The sequence below is a fragment of the Lampetra planeri genome, chromosome 6, assembly GCF_965212315.1.
Source record: "Lampetra planeri chromosome 6, kcLamPlan1.2.h2, whole genome shotgun sequence".
Lineage (NCBI taxonomy): Eukaryota > Metazoa > Chordata > Hyperoartia > Petromyzontiformes > Petromyzontidae > Lampetra > Lampetra planeri.
Genome location: NC_136112.1, coordinates 12,386,008 through 12,404,908, shown reverse-complemented (window position 1 = coordinate 12,404,908; position 18,901 = coordinate 12,386,008). Strand labels below are relative to the sequence as shown.

The window sequence follows — 18,901 nt, the reverse complement described above, 5'->3', positions numbered from 1 at the left end:
TTGGATGATAATCATCAATTATCCATCATAGAGGGTGGGGTTTTTTTGTTGGGTTGAGTAATGTTTTAGCAAAGTGTCATCATGTACAGCCTCTGGGGCTGCTTTCCGGACTGAATGAACGCATATGACCTCCCGCTCGGTCTTGTTGTTCTATATGGCATGTGGTGTTTGTTGTAAATGTCAGAATGGACGGGACAAATGATAGCGATATTAAGCATAAGAGGTTATTTGGAGGCGGGGCGGGGGGGGGTTAGATCGAGTAAATATAAATGTGTCGTTGAACCCATCACCACGTGAGCAGAACATGCCGATTCGTTACGGATTCAGCACACCGGTGTGTTGGAGAGCAAATCCAAGACATTTAAAATCCGAGTACGACGTTTTGTCAGTAATTACAACCAGCATCATCAGGCAACAGCCACATTTGTGGAGAAATCCTCCTGTTTCCTTCTTAAATCGAGGGATAGACTTGATGTAACTTTTGAGCCCCTCATGCCAGAGGTAGTGGGGGGGTAATTAATTCATATAAATTACAATGGGTATCCATTACTGGTTGAGTTACAATCACCATAAGATTTTTTTTTACTTGCAACGCTCCGCACAATACATATTCGCTCATTCTCACAGAGCCAGAACGGTCGGCCACGTACGGTGCGAAAGAAGTTCAAGGCAGCCGGTTTTCCCCTTCACGTTTAGAAACGTGCGTTTAAAAGTATTTGGCTGCAATAAATGTCCACGTGATGAGCCACTTCGTTGAGCTATCATTTATGGCCAGATCGCTTCTGAAAAAGAGCTGTGTCACTCAGTGGGCCCGACCTGGTAAAATAAACATAGTTAATAGTTAACAAGAACTGATTTACTCACTCGGCCAGCTAGGTGGATGTCCTCTCAGACGCGTCCCATTCCTTGGCTCCCACTTTTATTGTCCGTGAACATCGGCCATCATCCCTTCTAACTTTTGCCGTTTCCAGCCCAAGCTCACGTTTCCTTATTTCGAGATAGGAGGAACGCATAGGTGACGGTTTAATGACATCATCCGAGCTATAAGCTCACGTGTCCTTATAGCTCGGATGATGTCATTAAACCGTCACCTATGCGTTCCTCCTGCTATCTCGAAATGTAATTCCAAGCATGTATTTCTGTGTTCGCCGGGTTAACGAGTTTGTTATATATATTTTTCATTCATGGACATGTTTACTATTTGTGTAGCGAATATTAATCAACGAATCATTCGGTTACCAACATGTGGTCCACAAACTACTTGGTCGTCTACAAGGCAGTGGGAAGTGGCCCCGCAGAATTGTTGCAGAATTAGAGTAGTTTTCATTTCTTATTAATACCTGCCTGGTGCATGGTGGTCCGTGACATTTTTGTCGAGGGGTGACAGTGGCACGCAAATCCGGGAACCTTGAGAACCATTGCATCAATCGATCTCAGTAAACATCTATTTTAAAGCTCGCGAAGCCGTGCATTGAGTCGTGCGTATTGTTCAACTTCTTTTGCACAGTACATAGCCAACCGTGATAATCAGGTGTGTATTAGAGATGATGTCCTGCTTTTTAAAATTTCAAAATTGGTATTGATTGTGGACATGTCGGATGATCTGAATTAAAATAAAATATCAAATTAATGTAATGGTAAATATTTCATTAAAAGTCCACAAATTTGTTCCAGTGCCTATCCCGCTTCTTTGACAATGACGTCTAGTTCTTATATCAGGTCCAGGAGCTGTCCCTTTTCTCGTACTGTGAAGCACAGACCCCCTACGAAAAGAAGACTCTTAGTTTCAATGAGTTTTCACCTGGCTGAAAATAATGGTTGTTAAATATGTCTGTATGCTATGGTATTGAGAACAAAAAAGCAAACTAATCCCATTACAGTGTCAGTGTGTAGGTAGCTGGATAAATATCACGATTTATTTTTGCAGATATAAGGACCCAACAATATCAACCCCACATCAACACGGATAAGAGAAGATCACTGTAGTTGGTGGTGTCCATTATTAAGTTCACCAGTTCAATGTCATCATGCTAGTCTATAAGGCACCTGAACACGAGTTTAATTTCAAATGGTATCATTCGTGCAAAGTGCCCCATCTATCACATATGGCAATTGGATAGATGTATCGTCTTTATTATGGACCATCAGCAAAGTTGTTAGCCATACTACCTGCCTTGGTAATTGTGCACCTGTTACACTATTATGGTAATACTGTCTTGTACAATTTAAGTATTGTATGATCCTAATATATTGCTTCCATTTATGGTCATTGGTGACGATGCATTTTTTTTTCGTGAAATGCGGTTTATGCAATTCCTTTAGGTTTTGTTACGTTGTAATCAAAATTCTTAAATGCTATACAGTGATTGGTTTCATTCAGTTTAGCAAAAATAACGAGCACTCAATCCTTCACATGCATGGTTCATAAGTGTGTTCCTCACAGTTATATTGATTTTCAGACAGTATTGCCTGATCGACTCCTTGCGTCAGAATTGTACTACTGTAATGATTTATGGTACGAGCTATGGTCAGTCTTATCAATTGTTACAACGTATGCATGTATGTTGAACTTCTTTTTCACCGTACTTAGCCAACCGTGCTAACAGATTTTTTTAAAAGTCTAAAATATTAGCAAACATTGAATACAGTGTGTTACTTAAGATAAGGGATTATTTAAAATTATCAACACATTAACACAAATATAATGTACTGTCCTTTGTCAGTCCACTGCTGGACAAAGGCTTCCACACGCCGTGTCACTCGTGCAGGGTTTGACCATACTTCATCACGCTGGTTAATGCAGAATGATCATGGGGGTCCACCCTGGGCTGATTCAGACACCACCCCCACTGATAGCAGTGACCAGGAATTGAACTCGGATGGGCCTGGTTTATAGTGCAGTGCACGAACCCCAGCCCTAACTGATCAACTCCCATCAACACATTGTCCCGTCCCAAAATGATTTCGATAAATTGACGGGTCTCAGAGAAATAGTTTTTCTTTTTACCAATCATGTAGTTATTTCTAAAACACTTACAGAAGGCATCGCTTCCATGTCCACCAGAGCATGGGTTGTACTGTTGTGCTAATGATTAATTATGATGAACAATCCGAAAACTATAAACAATGTGCAAAAATGCATCCTGATACGTTACCGTGTGAGAGGGTCAATAATAGTGTTGGGTTTATGGGCTAAGGATGGTGAGCGGTTAATGTGTGAAACTCAGTTTCGTTTGGCTGAGGTTATTGCATTAGGGTTAGGGTTAAGGGGAATGTAATTGCACAGGTAAATCGAGAATTTACGATGTCATGCGAGTGTTAACGTTATGGTAAGGGTTAGTTGTGTTCATGGTCGTTAGTATTGGTTACTGTGTTGTGTTCATTGTACAAATCACGTGGTGATACTGCATTGGTAGTGGTACACAATGGGCTATGAAGAAAGGCCATTACCCAAAACGTCATCTCTTATATATATATGTCATTCTCAGGCATTGTTATTGATGAATGTGGTTAGTGGTGTGTATGGAAGTAACCTTGGGTTACTGTTACTGTCATGTTTATCACATGAGTTGGCATTGGTTAATGTTTGTGTGTTTTGTTCGTGGTAGTATTGGTTAATGTGAGTGCTGTGTGAGCATTGATTTTTTTAACAATGTTTCATTTTACCAGGTAAGGCCCACTGAGCTATATAGATATTTTTCAGAAGCGACCTGGCCACAAATGATAGCTCAACGAAGTGGCTTATCACGTGGAAACTTATCGCAGCCAAATGCTTCAAAAGCATGTTGGCAAATTTGGAGGGAATAACCGGAGGGCCCGGAGGAAAATCCACACGACCAAATTGCAATCTCCAAATATACAGGTGTCAGGGTCAGGATCGAACCCACGACCTCCTGCATACCAGGCGAGGGAGTTAACATACCGTCACCGCGGCAGCCCTGGCGTATCGGCGAGTGTTACCACACTTGTGTAGAGTATTTGGTTGCAGTAAATGTAAGCTACTTTGTTGAACTATCATTTGTGGCCAGGTCGCTTCTGAAAAGAGCGAGATAGCTCGGTGGGCCTTACCTGGTGACATAAAATTAGTTTTTTTCCCCAGGAAAGCCTTACAGACTTACTTGTCAGTGTCATGGCTCTTTTTCAGGAGGGTCCTGCCAACTTTTCACAGTAAGGGGCAATAATTTGCCGAGCATTGTGGCCATTGTTGGTTGATGTAATTGTGAGTAACAGTGCGAGCAGTAGCGACGAGCCAAGCCGATTTGTGAGCGTCCTTGCAGCAGAAGTCAGATTGTTGTCGACTTGGATCGAGCTCTGACGCGAGCACAGCACACGAGGGCGATCGCCAGGGCTGCAGGGACAGAACCGCAGAGCGAATTTAGTCACCGGTGGCAGGTGCTCTCAGTGTGACGAGCTCTTCAATTCTTCACATGCCAGTGTGTGTGTGTATCGATTAGGGCTGCCGGTCTAGCGTTTCCAACCCTCCCCGAATATTCCGAGAGTCTCTGCAGGAACTGACATCGATCTCCCAGTGACCTTGAAAGCAATCTGGGAGATTTTTTTTATTGTATATTTGAAAAAAAAAATTAATCAAACAAAAATCTCTTGGAATAGCTTCGGTCAGAGTTGGCAACCCTAGCTGCCACGGTAACAAAAACAAACAAAATCACGTTTCTTAAATCCCCCCACCCAGCAGTATAAATGGGTACACCAGTTGAATGGCAGGTCAGGTGTGACTGGATATAGTTCGGATGAACCCACCTCTTCTGAGACATCTGACCAGTGTGGAAGAGTAGGCCAAATGCGTTTTAGAAGTTGCTCTCTAAGGCTCCCTCTATGGGAGGGCCTTCGACTAGCAGTGGTGTGAGCACGCAATTGCCAGGCTGCGCCATCACCACTACTTTCTTTATTTGTGTGAGTGCAATCCGAGCATATCAAACTCGGGTACCCGGTGAGACATGACAGTATTCTGCTGGTTGTGAAGCATGCGGTGCTGCTGGGGTTGCATCTGGAAGGTGCACAACAACCGGGATGTACCACGGGAGGAAGAATATCTCAGGATACCAGCCAAAGGGAGACCTATTTGTACATGTATTGTCTTGAGTGGTGTGTTATTATTTAACTGACAACAAACTGAACCTTTATCATCCCGGCAAGGCTTACACAGGATTCTTAAGATTATAGAAAGTAAGACGCGCTCAAAAACGTGGGCCCGGTGTCAAATGAAGTTAAAGATTCTGGCCTCTCCCAATTTCACACACACATCTACTGAATTACAAGATGCACCTAGAACGTTTTTATTTAAAAAGCAGATTGGTGATGGGGGGGGGGGTAACTGAGTGAGTCTTATAATCTGTCAAAATGTAAAAAAAAAAGACTTTACTCCTACAGTTTCCCCCTGGACAGCTACCTAAATAAAACGATGACGATCCTGGGAAAACGGGGACAAGGTGGCAACCCATGCTTTGCTGCGTGAGCCGGGGGGTGAACTTGCCTACGACGGCTGAGAGGCCCAGCACGAGGGGCAGGACGATTGCGGAGGCGGCGGGGGGGTTGCACGCGCGCACGACGACGCCCACGATCGTCTGGCGGCAGAGACCGCGGCGGTCGCACACGGACACGGGCAGCGAGCGCTCGCCCAGGCTGAGGCGCGGCACGCGGGGAACCAGCACGGCCGTGGAGCCTGCAGGTCGAGCGAGACACGGCGGCGGACGTGAGCGAGGACTCTCTCCATCATGGGAGCTCCTTTGCCAGTACCAAAATATACTGATAGGGTTTTTCCCCTTTTTTTCTGGCAACAAAACTGACATCTTTTTGCAAGGAATCATGCTTACATTAACCACAATACTTGCAGTCAAATGCAAACAAAAAACAATACTCTGATAATGTGCGCCTTTTGGCGTCATCTGGTCGAACACCATATGAGACGAGGCTCTAAAGAAAGCTGTCTCTGGTGTGGACCAATCAGTTTCAAAGACAATGCATAAATTATCAGAGTATTGTTTTTTGTTTGCATTTGACTGCAAGTATTGTGGTTAATGTAAGCATGATTCCTTGCAAAAGGTATCAGTTTTGTTGCCAGAAAAAAGGGGAAATCCCTATTAGTATATTTTGGTACTGGCAAAGGAGGTCCCATGATGACACAATACTTGCAGTCAAATACAAACAAAAAACAATACTCTGATACTTTATGCATTGTCCTTGAAACTGATTGGTCCACACCAGAGACAGAAAGCTGTCTCAAACGGTGTTAGACCAGAAGCTGTCTCTGGTGTGGACCAATCAGTTTCAAGGACAATGCATACATTATCAGAGTATTGTTTTTTGTTTGCATTTGACTGCAAGTATTGTGGTTAATGTAAACATGATTCCTTGCAAAAGGTGTCAGTTTTGTTGCCAGAAAAAAAGGGGAAAACCAATATTAGAGGCCTCTCTCCGTTACGAGGGTTTATTATAACACTGAGTAACAAACAAAAAATGTGTTCCTGGGTAGTAAGTGTTATTTTCCTAATTGCTTATGCCTCTGGTCTAACACCGTTTGAGACGGGGCTCAAAAGAAAGCTGTCTCTAGTGTGGACCAATCAGTTTCGAGGACAATGCATATATTATCAGAGTATGTTTTTTGTTTGCATTATGACCACAAGTATTGTGGTTAATGCAGACATGATTCCTTGTAAAAAGTTTCAGTTTTGTTGCCAGACAAATGGGGAAAAACCTATTCGTATGGCTATTATTCCCCACAAACTTTGCTTTTGTGACCAGGACAGTGATATTTTGAAATTTACCTATTTTCAATGGCAAAAGGTGTGCATTTGTGCCATTCCTTCACGTAAAGTCCTGGTCACAAAAGCTAAGTTTGTGGGGAATAATTGCCATTTTCTATACTTTTGAGGCATAAGCAATTAGAAAATAACACTTACTACCCAGGAACGAAAATCGTGTGACATAGTGATTATTTATTGTGGGGCACCACCGGGTTGTGAGATGTTGACTGCCTCGCCTGGAATGCAGGAGGTCGTGTGGGTTCAATCCGCGATCCTCGACGCCTGCTGTATATTTGGAGTTTGCGTGTTCTCTCTCTCCCCGTGGTCGCGTGGATTTTTCTGTGGGTCCTCCGGTTTTGCTCCTCTGCTATTATTAGCTTACTTTTTAGAAGCGACCTGGCCACAAATGATAGCTCAACGAAGTGGCTTATCATGTTGAAATGTATGGCACCCAAAAACTTTAAACGGATGTTTACAAATGTGGGAGGGGAAACCCGGAGGACCTAGAGAAAAATCCACACAATCACAAGGAGAGAGACATGCAAACTCCAAATATACAGCAGGTCTTGGGGTCGGGATCTAAACCACAGCTTCCTGAGTTCTAAGCGAGGGAGTTGACATCTCGCCACCCGGCACTCCAAAAGTACGACCCGCTGGCCGTGTCAGGTAGAATCATGGAAAAAAAACCGAAACAAAAAACAAGTGTCAAAGAGACAACAAAAATGACGATCACTGCCAACTATGCGAGGCAGTGCAAACGTTACCATTTGGCTGAGCGACCATCCAGCCATCGCCACCACTGTGGGCGTTAGTGGGGAGGACATGGAAGGTGAAGGGCGCCCCGTTGCTGGGGCCGTCCGCGTCCGTGGCCGACAGCGTGGCATCGCCATAGGCGAGCACCTGGCAGAGCAGCAGCAGCGGAGGAGACGGCTGGGGGGCATGGTCATTCACATCCTCCAGCCGCAGCAGCAGCGCCACCGAAGCCGTGCAAGCACCTGCAGCACCCCACCACATGCATCACTCATCGTGAGCCACGACCGATCCACCGACGAATGAAGGCCTTAGATCTCGCCGTGTTGCGTCGCGTCGCACTGTGTTGCACGTGTAGCGACTGATGGGAGCGCTGGAAGAGGCGGTGATCGCTACGGTATGGGGAGAGGCAGTGCCCGCTCACACGAGGGCTTGTAAAATGGGAGAGAGAGCTGCGAGTTGCCATACGTGGACAGAGCAGAGATCTAGAGTTGGCATGCGGTTATCCGCGTGTAATAAATTACACATATTCAGTTCAGGTTGAGGAACACTGCGTCTGCTTAATTAGTTTGCGATTGCCTTTTCTCTATTGTATTTTTCATTGCGGCGCACTGCATCTGTGGTGCCACAGCGACGGGGCCGCTCTGCCGAGCCAGGGAGCCGCCCGGCTTCCACCACCGCACTGCCCCCCATCACCCCCTCCACATAAGCACGCACCCGCACCCACGTAGGGCCTCGTGGTCGGGTCACCTACCCTGAGTTTTCACCCGAGGGCCCCCTCGGGAGGTTACCCCACGGTTTCTCAGGGCCAGGGAATTGGACAGGACCCTTCCCAGGCCAAGTAACACTGCGGCGCCGTGGGCGGATTTGAGATCGCACGACCACGGCGAGCTCAGAGAGCCCCGCAGTTAGAAACGCATACAAACACAAACACGGGTCAGCAGGGCAGATAGCTGGGATCAGGACCCGGGGCGACTGATTGGTCGAAAGGTCAAAGGCCGGCGGGATCGCAAAAGAGCGGGAAATCCTAGGCTCAGGATTGGTCGAGAGACCAAGGCGGTCGGGACGGGGGGCCTAGCCTTTGATGTGAATAGTTTAAAAGAAAACGCAGGGGCAGTAGGGAACTCTCTTCTTCTGGAGTTTTGACACGGAGTCAGCGATGAAGGAGTCATCGGGCGAGCCGCTAGATTGTCTGCAGGACGATCTGAGCGCCGCAAGGTCACCAAGGTCTACAGACGGTATCGTATTACGCGCCTTACAACACCTCAGAGCGGAGAGTAGGATCCGTAGGAGAGGGTTAGTTCGGGGTAAGGACGAGAGGAAAGCGGTTGAACAGAGAGCGCAGCATAGAATAGGGCTGCACGCCACCAGAGTGTGGGTTAGAAGCGCCTTGCTGGCCCGCACACACACACGGGTGGCTCGGTTGGTTAACAAGGGCTAATAAAATCTCGAGCGTAGTAATAAAACCGTGTTGTTGGGTATTTTTGCACGTGGTATTAGCGTGCACTGCATTCGCGGGTGTGTGGTCGTTGTATGTGTAAAGGCCGTGGTCTCTGTACGATGGTGCGGGTACGGAGGTGTGTGTGTTAACGCCCGGGGAGCACACAGTGTATTTGTATAAACGCGCGGCCGCGCAAGAGGGGGGTTTTACGTGCTCTCGCTCGAGCGTGGGCGTCGCTCGCGTGTGCGCACGCCGCGCTCGGTAAAACCCGCAAGCCGCACACGGTGAACCCGCGAGCCGCGGCGCCGGAGCGCGCTGTGATCGCACGGCCGGGGGGAGTGAGAAGAGGAGGAGGGAGAGTACTTTTGTGTGTTTGCGTGCCTACGCAGCCGTGTGAGAGGAGAATCGTCCTTGTACGATACTTGTGTTGACATACACGCGCGAGTGCGGGAGGGGACGAGTCGTTGTGTCGGCGTGTGCCCCGCTCGCGTGTGCGAAACCGCTGTGCGCATTGAAGCTGTTAGCTTTGTGCGATCGTGCGCGTGCTCGTTACCTGCGTAAAGTGCGGCGCGGTGGTGGGCCCCTGACCCCCAACCCCGCGGCTCGAGCGCGTAATCGGCTGCGCATTGTTGTACGGTATATCTCGCGCGCACGGCGGCGGCAACTTCAGTCGTTGTGTCGGCGTGTGCCCCGCTTGCGTGTGCTCGTTACTTGCGTAAGTGCGGCGCGGTGGTGAGCCCCTGACCCCCAACCCCGCGGCTCGAGCGCGTAATCGGCTGCGCATTGCTGTACTGTTTATCTCGCGCGCACGGCGGCGGCAACTTGCGCTCCGCGGCCAACCTCAGCGCAGGGGGAGCATGCACACACGATCCGCAGCACTCACGGGGGTACAGGATAGGGAGCAGATGGGGGACGAAAGTCCGGACCCCACCAGACAGCCAGTGGGTAATGATACGGAGGGGACGATGGAGACAGAGGCGAGCAGCCTCCACAAAATGGTGTCAGAAGTGGGGTACGGACCCCCGCGTTACCTCACGCTAAAATAAGACTAATATTTACCGGCCGGGGGGCCCCTTCGTGGAAGGCATTCGCCCGCAATCTCTTAGGGGCCAAGGAAATTAATGGATGGACGGACGCGCAGGCAGTACATCAACTTAATATGAATCTTGATGGGCGGGCAGCCGATTTTGTAGAAGCGTTACCCGCGAGCGCACAGACACAGCTAGAGGAGCTGATGCGCTGACTCGATCAGCGTTTTGGCACGCGTGACGAGGAGGAAGCAAAATCGGCCTTAGAGGCGCGCCGTCGCCAACCTGGCGAAGATCTACGTGATTACGCCGAGGATGTGCGCGAGTTAACAAAGATCGCACGCCCGGGGTACGCAACTGATGTTATTGAGGAACTGGCCGCCGAGAAAATCCAGCGGTACCTGTCTCGCACGGCGTGGTGGCAGCCAGACATGAGCTGCCCACGTCTTCCCTTTAACACCCTTGTCGAGCGCGCACGTAAGTGTGAAAGAATTCACAGCGAACGCGCGCAGCTCCGGGGGCTGGGACGAGAGTGCGCCGTAGCGAGCCTACTCTCCGACGAGGAGGAAGAGCCCGCATTCGCAGTAAGGGGACGGGCAAGGGAGCCCCAGAGACCCAGCGAGACCACCCCGGGGTGGGTAGCCGGGTTACAGACCGGCATGGGAGATATTGCTGGCCGGGTAGACCAAATGGACGGTAAGGTAACCCAAGCACGCGAGGAAGCAAATAAAAATATGAAGGCACTCCAGTCTGAGATGGGGGAACTACGCTCGACAGTAGGGGGGCTAGCCGGGAGGGTGTCCCAATTAGAGTCCGATGTGGGGCAACTGCGTACTGGGGGAGGGAGAGGGAGTGGGCAGGGGGCCCACTACGGAGCCGCCCCCCCTCCCCGGGCATGTTATATGTGCGATCGCCGAGGGCATCTAGTGAGAGACTGTCCTGAAATTACCCGAGCTAGACAGGCGCAGGGGGTTAAACTCCAACGCCTCCTAGTGAGCGGACCAACTAGGGGTGCAATCGACGCGGTCCCGATACAAATAGACGATAATGAGAATAATGGCGAGCGAGTGATCCATAAACAGGTTACAACGACAACACCCAAGGGCGCGGGGACCTCGGGCGATTGGCTGCGGGAGCTGGTGGCAGGGATAACGGGAGCCACGTCGCTGGTGGAAGGCCAGGTGAACGGGCAGCGCACCCGGATCCTACTGGACACGGGCGCCGTGGCCTCTCTCATGAGCGCCGCGCACTGCAGCATGCTCGGGGTGGACGTGGGCTGTCTGCAGGCCCCGGATCGCGCGCTGCACACGGCAAGCGGAGCCGGGATGGGGTTGCTGGGGAAGGTCTCCCTCGAGGTCCGTCTAGGAAACCAGGTGTGCACACAGGAATTCTACGTTTCGAGTGTGTTGTGCCACGAGTGCATTGCAGGAATGGACCTCCTGGAAAAGTTGGGACTTAACGTACAGCCCCGGCAACGATGCGCTACGGTGGAGGGCAGCGGGGAGCGGATTCCGTTCCTAGGACAGGAGCCGAATCGCCCACGCTTCACACCCGTGGCCGCTACGCTGGTGTCGGCCGTCACCATCGGGCCTCTCGCCGAGATGCTGGTGCCAGTGGCAACCCTCTCCACCGACCCAACCCACCGACCATCGGGCGAGGTAATGCTGACTCCTCACCCGGAGTTGGCATCGCGATACGGGGTGGTAGGGTCAGCCACACTGGTAAACGCAGATGGGGGCCGGCTGTTTATACGTGTGTTTAACCCACACAGTACCCCGGCAATGATACGACGATGCACCCCGGTAGCCACCGTACACCCCCTGCACGCTCGCCACTCGAACGACTCGGTGTTCGCACTCTGGGCGGAGGACCCTGGCCGCCCCGAGGACAGCCAGGATCTGGCCTGGCGGGTCGGCCCGACCCCCCGAGCCGAGATTGTTCCACTACAGGATGCGTTACATGTGCCTTGGGCAGCCTTACCTAAGGGGGAGGCCGATCAGCTGCGCGGGTTATTGCGGGAGTACGCCAACGTGTTCAGTGAGCACGATTCGGACGTGGGCCGGACCGACCTGGTCAAGCACCAAATTGACACAGGTGCAGCCCGACCCATCAAACTCCCCGCATACCGAGTGGGCGCGCCTGAACGGACCCAGATCAAAGAGGCAGTCACGGATATGCTACGCGATAACATAATTCAGCCCTCGGCGAGCCCCTGGTCAGCCCCAGTGGTACTAGTAACGAAAAAGGATGGGTCAACCCGGTTCTGCGTCGATTACCGTAAACTAAATGCAGTCACGCTCGGCGATGCCTTCCCCATACCCCGCATCGACGACACCTTCGACAGTCTCGCAGGAGCGCGGTATTTTTCCACCCTCGATCTGGCGTCCGGTTACTGGCAGGTGGAGATGACGGAGGAGGATCGGCCAAAAACAGCATTCACCACCCCGATGGGCCTGTTTGAGTTTCGAGTGTTGCCGTTCGGACTCACTAACGCGCCCGCGACGTTCCAGCGGTTGATGGAGTTGGTGATGCGGGGCTTACAGTGGGAACAGTGCCTGATTTACCTGGACGACGTAATAGTGTTCAGTAGGTCGCTGTCCGAACACTGGTCCAGGCTGCAGGAAGTATTCCAGCGACTGCGAGCAGCCCATCTCAAGCTCAAGCCGCGTAAGTGTTACATTGCGCAGCGCGAGGTGGGGTACCTCGGACACCGAGTCAGCGAGGCAGGGGTGAGCACCGATCCCGAGAAGGTGCGTGCCGTAGTGGATTGGCCGCGGCCGAGGAACCTGACGGAGATCAGGTCATTCTTGGGACTCGCCACTTATTACCGTCAATTTGTAAAGGGATTCAGTGAGATTGCACGCCCCCTCACCCAACTCACCTCCCCTAAGAACCCCTATCAGTGGTCGGAGGCCTGTCAGACGGCTTTCACCACACTCAAAGACCACCTCACCCACACCCCCACCTTGGCTTTCCCAGATTTCACCACCGATTTTATTTTGGACACTGACGCCTGCAGCAGTGGGTTGGGCGCGGTGCTGTCGCAAGTGCAGGGTGGGACGGAGCGGGTCATCGCGTACGCCAGTCGGACCCTGAGCGGGGCCGAGCTGAACTATTGCGTAACCCGTCAGGAACTGTATGCCGTGATTTTCGCGTGTAAACAGTTCCGACCGTACTTGTACGGCAGGAGATGTCGTGTGTGCACCGATCATTATGCACTGCAGTTCCTCCTTACATTCAAGGAACCGCGGGGGCAGATGGCTCGATGGCTGGCGCAGCTGCAGGAGTACAACCTGCAGATCGAGTTCCGAGCGGGGCGGACACACGCGAACGCGGACGCCTTGTCAAGACGGCCCGCGGTGCGCGCTGAGACGAGGGAGGGAGACGCCTGCCCGTGTTTCACGGGGGGACGCTGCCGCCAGGCAGCAGAACCCAAGGAGCGCGCGGAAACTAAACTCCCCCCCCCGAGAGAGAGTGCGGTATGCGCCGCAGGAACCCCTGCAGAAGGAGCCCGGGGACAGACGGATCATCCCACCCCAACCGGGCGGATCCAAGAGGATGTCGGCTGCGCCTTCCCGGGCTTGGACGACGAGCAGCTGCGACAAACCCAGCAGCGGGATCCGGATCTGGCGGCGGTGGAGGCGGCACTGCGAGAGAAGAAGGATGCACTACCAGGGCCCTGGAGCGGTTTGTATGCCCGGTTGTGTGTAGAAAACGGGGTGGTGAGGGAACTGGCCGACGCTGGGCAGCCGGGGTGCATCTGCGTTCCCGCCCATGTGCGACCCCAACTACTATGACTGGTACACGACCACCCGCTCGGGGGCCATGACGGGGAACGGCGCACCTGGGAGACTCTGCGTCGCCAGTATCTCTGGCCTAAATTGGCGCAAGATGTGGCCGCCTGGGTGCAGGGCTGCCGAGCCTGTCAGCAGTGTGGGCAAAAGCCGGCGAGGTACCAGGTACCCCTGAGGCCGTTCCGAGTCAGTCGGACGAATCAGTTGGTCGGAATCGACCTGCAGGGGCCCTTTCCACGATCCCACCGGGGCAACCAATATATTCTCGTAGCGGTGGAGTACTTCACCCGCTACCCCATGGCGGTGGCTATCCCGGATAAAACAGCCCTCGTAGTGGCCCGGGCCTTCGTGGAAAACTACGTACTTAAGTGCGGGATCCCCGAACGAGTCATTACCGACCAGGGTAGTGAATTCGAGGCCGAACTATTCCAGGCGCTGTGCCGAGAGTTCGGGATCCAGAAGGACCGAACCACGGCGTATCACCCCCAGGCGAACGGGATGGTAGAGAGGATGAACCAGACTCTGGCCGGGAAACTTAAACGCATGGCGGCCGCGAATCAACAGGACTGGGACGAACACCTCCCCTATGCCCTGCTCGCCTACACCACCGCCGTTCACACATCTACAGGACAGACCCCGTTCCTAATGATGTTTGGTCGCGAGTCTCGCCTGCCCGCAGATCTGCTGTTCGGTGTCCCTCCGCCGCAACGGGAGGAAGGGAGCCACCCAGTGGAGCACTTGCTGGAGACCCTGCGAGGGGCCAGGGGCCGAGCCTACCCGCACGGAGAGGCCGCGCACCAGCGGCAAGAGCAGGGCGCCCGACCCCGTATGGAGCCCCCCTTCTACACTGTGGGCTCCGAGGTGTGGCTGTACACTCCCCGCGTCGGTGCCGGACAGGTGGGGAAGCTGACCACCTACTGGCGAGGACCCTGGATTGTGAGACGGCAGATCTCACCATGGACGGTGCTGATTCAGGGAGGAGAGAGGGGCCGGGAGATGGTGGTCAACATCCGCCGACTGAAGCCGTGGCGAGCAGCCCCCGAAGGGGGGAGCCCCGCCGTCCAAGTACCCCGAAACCCCGGGGTCCCCCCACCCCCCGTGCCCGGGGGCCTCGCGCAGTATATGGGCCCCACGGAGCCCCGGGCTCCGAGGGGCCCCGGGCGGAGCCGGGGGCGACGAGGACGGCGACCCATAAACCCCACCGCCTCTGAGTTTGTTCCCCAGCCCGCAGGTGCCAGAGGCCGAGGGGAGCCGTTGGAATGGAGGAGGAGACCACCGCCGGAGCCCCAGGAGACGGAGCCGCCACCCCCGAGGCCAGCCACAAGGGCCGGGCGAATCCCGCGGACCCCGCGGCGATACCTCGTGGGGGCAACCCAGGCGAGGTGCTCCAGTCAACCCGGGACGGGGACTGGCACCCCGGGGGGCTATGTGGTGCCACAGCGACGGGGCCGCTCTGCCGAGCCAGGGAGCCGCCCGGCTTCCACCACCGCGCTGCCCCCCATCACCCCCTCCACATAAGCACGCACCCGCACCCACGTAGGGCCTCGTGGTCGGGTCACCTACCCTGAGTTTTCACCCGAGGGCCCCCTCGGGGGGTTACCCCACGGTTTCTCAGGGCCAGGGAATTGGACAGGACCCTTCCCAGGCCAAGTAACACTGCGGCGCCGTGGGCGGATTTGAGATCGCACGACCACGGCGAGCTCAGAGAGCCCCGCAGTTAGAAACGCATACAAACACAAACACGGGTCAGCAGGGCAGATAGCTGGGATCAGGACCCGGGGCGACTGATTGGTCGAAAGGTCAAAGGCCGGCGGGATCGCAAAAGAGCGGGAAATCCTAGGCTCAGGATTGGTCGAGAGACCAAGGCGGTCTGGACGGGGGCGCCTAGCCTTTGATGTGAATAGTTTAAAAGAAAACGCAGGGGCAGTAGGGAACTCTCTTCTTCTGGAGTTTTGACACGGAGTCAGCGACGAAGGAGTCATCGGGCGAGCCGCTAGATTGTCTGCAGGACGATCTGAGCGCCGCAAGGTCACCAGGGTCTACAGACGGTATCGTATTACGCGCCTTACAACACCTCAGAGCGGAGAGTAGGATCCGTGGGAGAGGGTTAGTTCGGGGTAAGGACGAGAGGAAAGCGGTTGAACAGAGAGCGCAGCATAGAATAGGGCTGCACGCCACCAGAGTGTGGGTTAGAAGCGCCTTGCTGGCCCGCACACACACACGGGTGGCTCGGTTGGTTAACAAGGGCTAATAAAATCTCGAGCGTAGTAATAAAACCGTGTTGTTGGGTATTTTTGCACGTGGTATTAGCGTGCACTGCATTCGCGGGTGTGTGGTCGTTGTATGCGTAAAGGCCGTGGTCTCTGTACGATGGTGCGGGTACGGAGGTGTGTGTGTTAACGCCCGGGGAGCGCACAGTGTATTTGTATAAACGCGCGGCCGCGCAAGAGGGGGGTTTTACGTGCTCTCGCTCGAGCGTGGGCGTCGCTCGCGTGTGTGCACGCCGCGCTCAGTAAAACCCGCAAGCCACACACGGTGAACCCGCGAGCCGCGGCGCCGGAGCGCGCTGTGATCGCACGGCCGGGGGGAGCGAGAAGAGGAGGAGGGAGAGTACTTTTGTGTGTTTGCGTGCCTACGCAGCCGTGTGAGAGGAGAATCGTCCTTGTACGATACTTGTGTTGACGTACACGCGCGAGTGCGGGAGGGGACGAGTCGTTGTGTCGGCGTGTGCCCCGCTCGCGTGTGCGAAACCGCTGTGCGCATTGAAGCTGTTAGCTTTGTGCGATCGTGCGCGTGCTCGTTACCTGCGTAAAGTGCGGCGCGGTGGTGGGCCCCTGACCCCCAACCCCGCGGCTCGAGCGCGTAATCGGCTGCGCATTGTTGTACGGTATATCTCGCGCGCATGGCGGCGGCAACTTGAGTCGTTGTGTCGGCGTGTGCCCCGCTTGCGTGTGCTCGTTACTTGCGTAAGTGCGGCTCGGTGGTGAGCCCCTGACCCCCAACCCCGCGGCTCGAGCGCGTAATCGGCTGCGCATTGCTGTACTGTTTATCTCGCGCGCACGGCGGCGGCAACTTGCGCTCCGCGGCCAACCTCAGCGCAGGGGGAGCATGCACACACGATCCGCAGCACTCACGGGGGTACAGAATAGGGAGCAGATGGGGGACGAAAGTCCGGACCCCACCAGACAGCCAGGGGGTAATGATACGGAGGGGACGATGGAGACAGAGGCGAGCAGCCTCCACAAAATCCACACATCACATTGCATTGTATTACATTGCATTGTAGTGCATTGCGTTGTAGAGTACTGCCGTGTGTCATCGGTTGTAAATGCATCGCGCGAGCGGTTGGTTCCCTCGCGGCGCCGTTCTGACCGTGCGTGACGGCGACGATGGCGACGAGGTAGGTGTCGTTGACGACGTGGGGAGACTCGCGGTCCAGCGATGCGCGCGTCGCCACCTCGCCCGTCGCAGCATCCACGCTTAGCCAGCCGGCGCGGTCTCCCTCCAGCCTGTCGAGAGAACGTCATCATCTTCATCATTATCGTCGTCATCATCATTATCATCGTCATCATCATTACAAGGGTAAATCCACGTGAATGTTTTTTTTTATTTTTAAATCCTTTATATTAAGTTCACTTGCTTGCTTGCGCGCTTACGACCGTGCAAATCTTTCGGTCGTTTTTTAACCCACTTCCCGTGATCCAATCGAGCTGACATTTTGCATACAGACTCGTTGTGCGTGACAATTTATTTTCGTGAAAAAACATTTCCAAAATTTTCCACTTTTTAGGAAAAAATTAATTTCATATTTAATTTAAAATACCAATGTGATAAAAATGAAACTCTTACTCAAGAAAAATAGAAATTAATAATAAAATAAAACCGATGCCACACATACAAAGGATTTATAGTGAAAAACTTTGTTTTTACGAGTTAATTTTTTCCAGGTAAGGCCCACTGAGCAACATGGCTCTTTTTTAGAAGTGACTTGCCCATGAATTATAGATCAGCGAAGTGGCTTATCCTGTGGAAATGTATAGCAGCCAAATTCGCAAAATGCGTGATGTTGATTATAAACGTGGAGGGAAAAACCAGAGAACCCGCAGAAAGATCCACGCGACCATTGGGAGGGAGACACGCAAACTCCAAATATACAGCAGGCGTAAGGGTTGTGATCGAACCCACCATCTGCAAACCAGGTGAGGTAGTTAACATCTCGCCAACGTGGCACCCCGAATGGAAATGTAAGAACAGCAAAGGCTTATGAGACAGTGTTGAAATGGGTCCTGTTATGTACCGCACCGACCCGCTGGGTGAAGTGTGGGTCCAGTTTAGATATCACCCCCCTCCCGGCCCCCACTGATGTTTTCCGTGGTTGGAGATAGAACTCAAACACTATCCAGTCTCTAATTCGCTTCGCTTCTGAGATCTGACGAGATCAGGTGCATTTCTGGTTATTTTGTAACAACTGCAAATGATACGTATGGTCGGAAATCAAACCCCAAGTCGTGCAACAATCCTCCATATAGCCTACACAGATTGCCGGGGCAAGTGCTGTTCGTGAGCGTCTATCACGAGGGGGTGGAGGGGCAAGGACCACATCCGGTTGCCTTTGTTTTCCCATTACTGAGCTTTACACTTTGCGCCAGATACTCATTTAAGGTTGAATGGACTTAGGGGAGGTCCAGGACCCGTTCAGATTAACCGTTACTGGTGTTGGCCGTGAGCGGGAATCGATCTCGAGCCGCCGTGTTCGCAGTGTAGCGCGCTATCCGCTACACTACCGCTCCCAGGTCATATACACACACAAAGCAAAGACAAAGATCCCTCATATCGCCTCAATAGAATGTTGGAACAAGTACTGTTAGCAAGCACCTATGAAAGCCAGAACGGCACACGAGGGGGTGGGTGGCCATCACCACGCCTGGCCGCCTTTGTCTCCCTCATGGAAATGTTTTTACACATCACACTAGGTACTTAATTGAGGCTAAGTCGGCCTAGGAGAGACTCAGATAATTGTCACCGGTGTTGGTCATCAGCGAGAATCTATCTCGGACCGCTGGGTTCGTAGTGCAGCGCACTAACCACAACACAACCACTCCCAGGTCATAAACACTCACACGTACA

The 18,901-nt window shown here is 53.0% G+C and overlaps 1 protein-coding gene across 2 annotated transcripts in view; it reads right to left on the bottom strand.

Moving 5' to 3' along the window:
* Window positions 1-1,882: 1,882 nt before the first annotated feature.
* LOC144719530 (B-cadherin-like) overlaps window positions 1,883-18,901 on the bottom strand; it is a 29,554-nt gene continuing 12,535 nt past the window's right edge. For both annotated transcript variants that reach the window (XM_078595536.1, XM_078595538.1), the window contains exons 9-12: window positions 17,147-17,283; window positions 7,526-7,756; window positions 5,492-5,680; window positions 1,883-4,348 (exon numbers count right to left, since the gene is read on the bottom strand). In XM_078595536.1, the coding sequence (XP_078451662.1) occupies window positions 4,284-4,348; window positions 5,492-5,680; window positions 7,526-7,756; window positions 17,147-17,283 (622 nt within the window). In that variant the 3' untranslated portion in view covers window positions 1,883-4,283. The remainder of the gene's footprint in view (window positions 4,349-5,491; window positions 5,681-7,525; window positions 7,757-17,146; window positions 17,284-18,901) is intronic.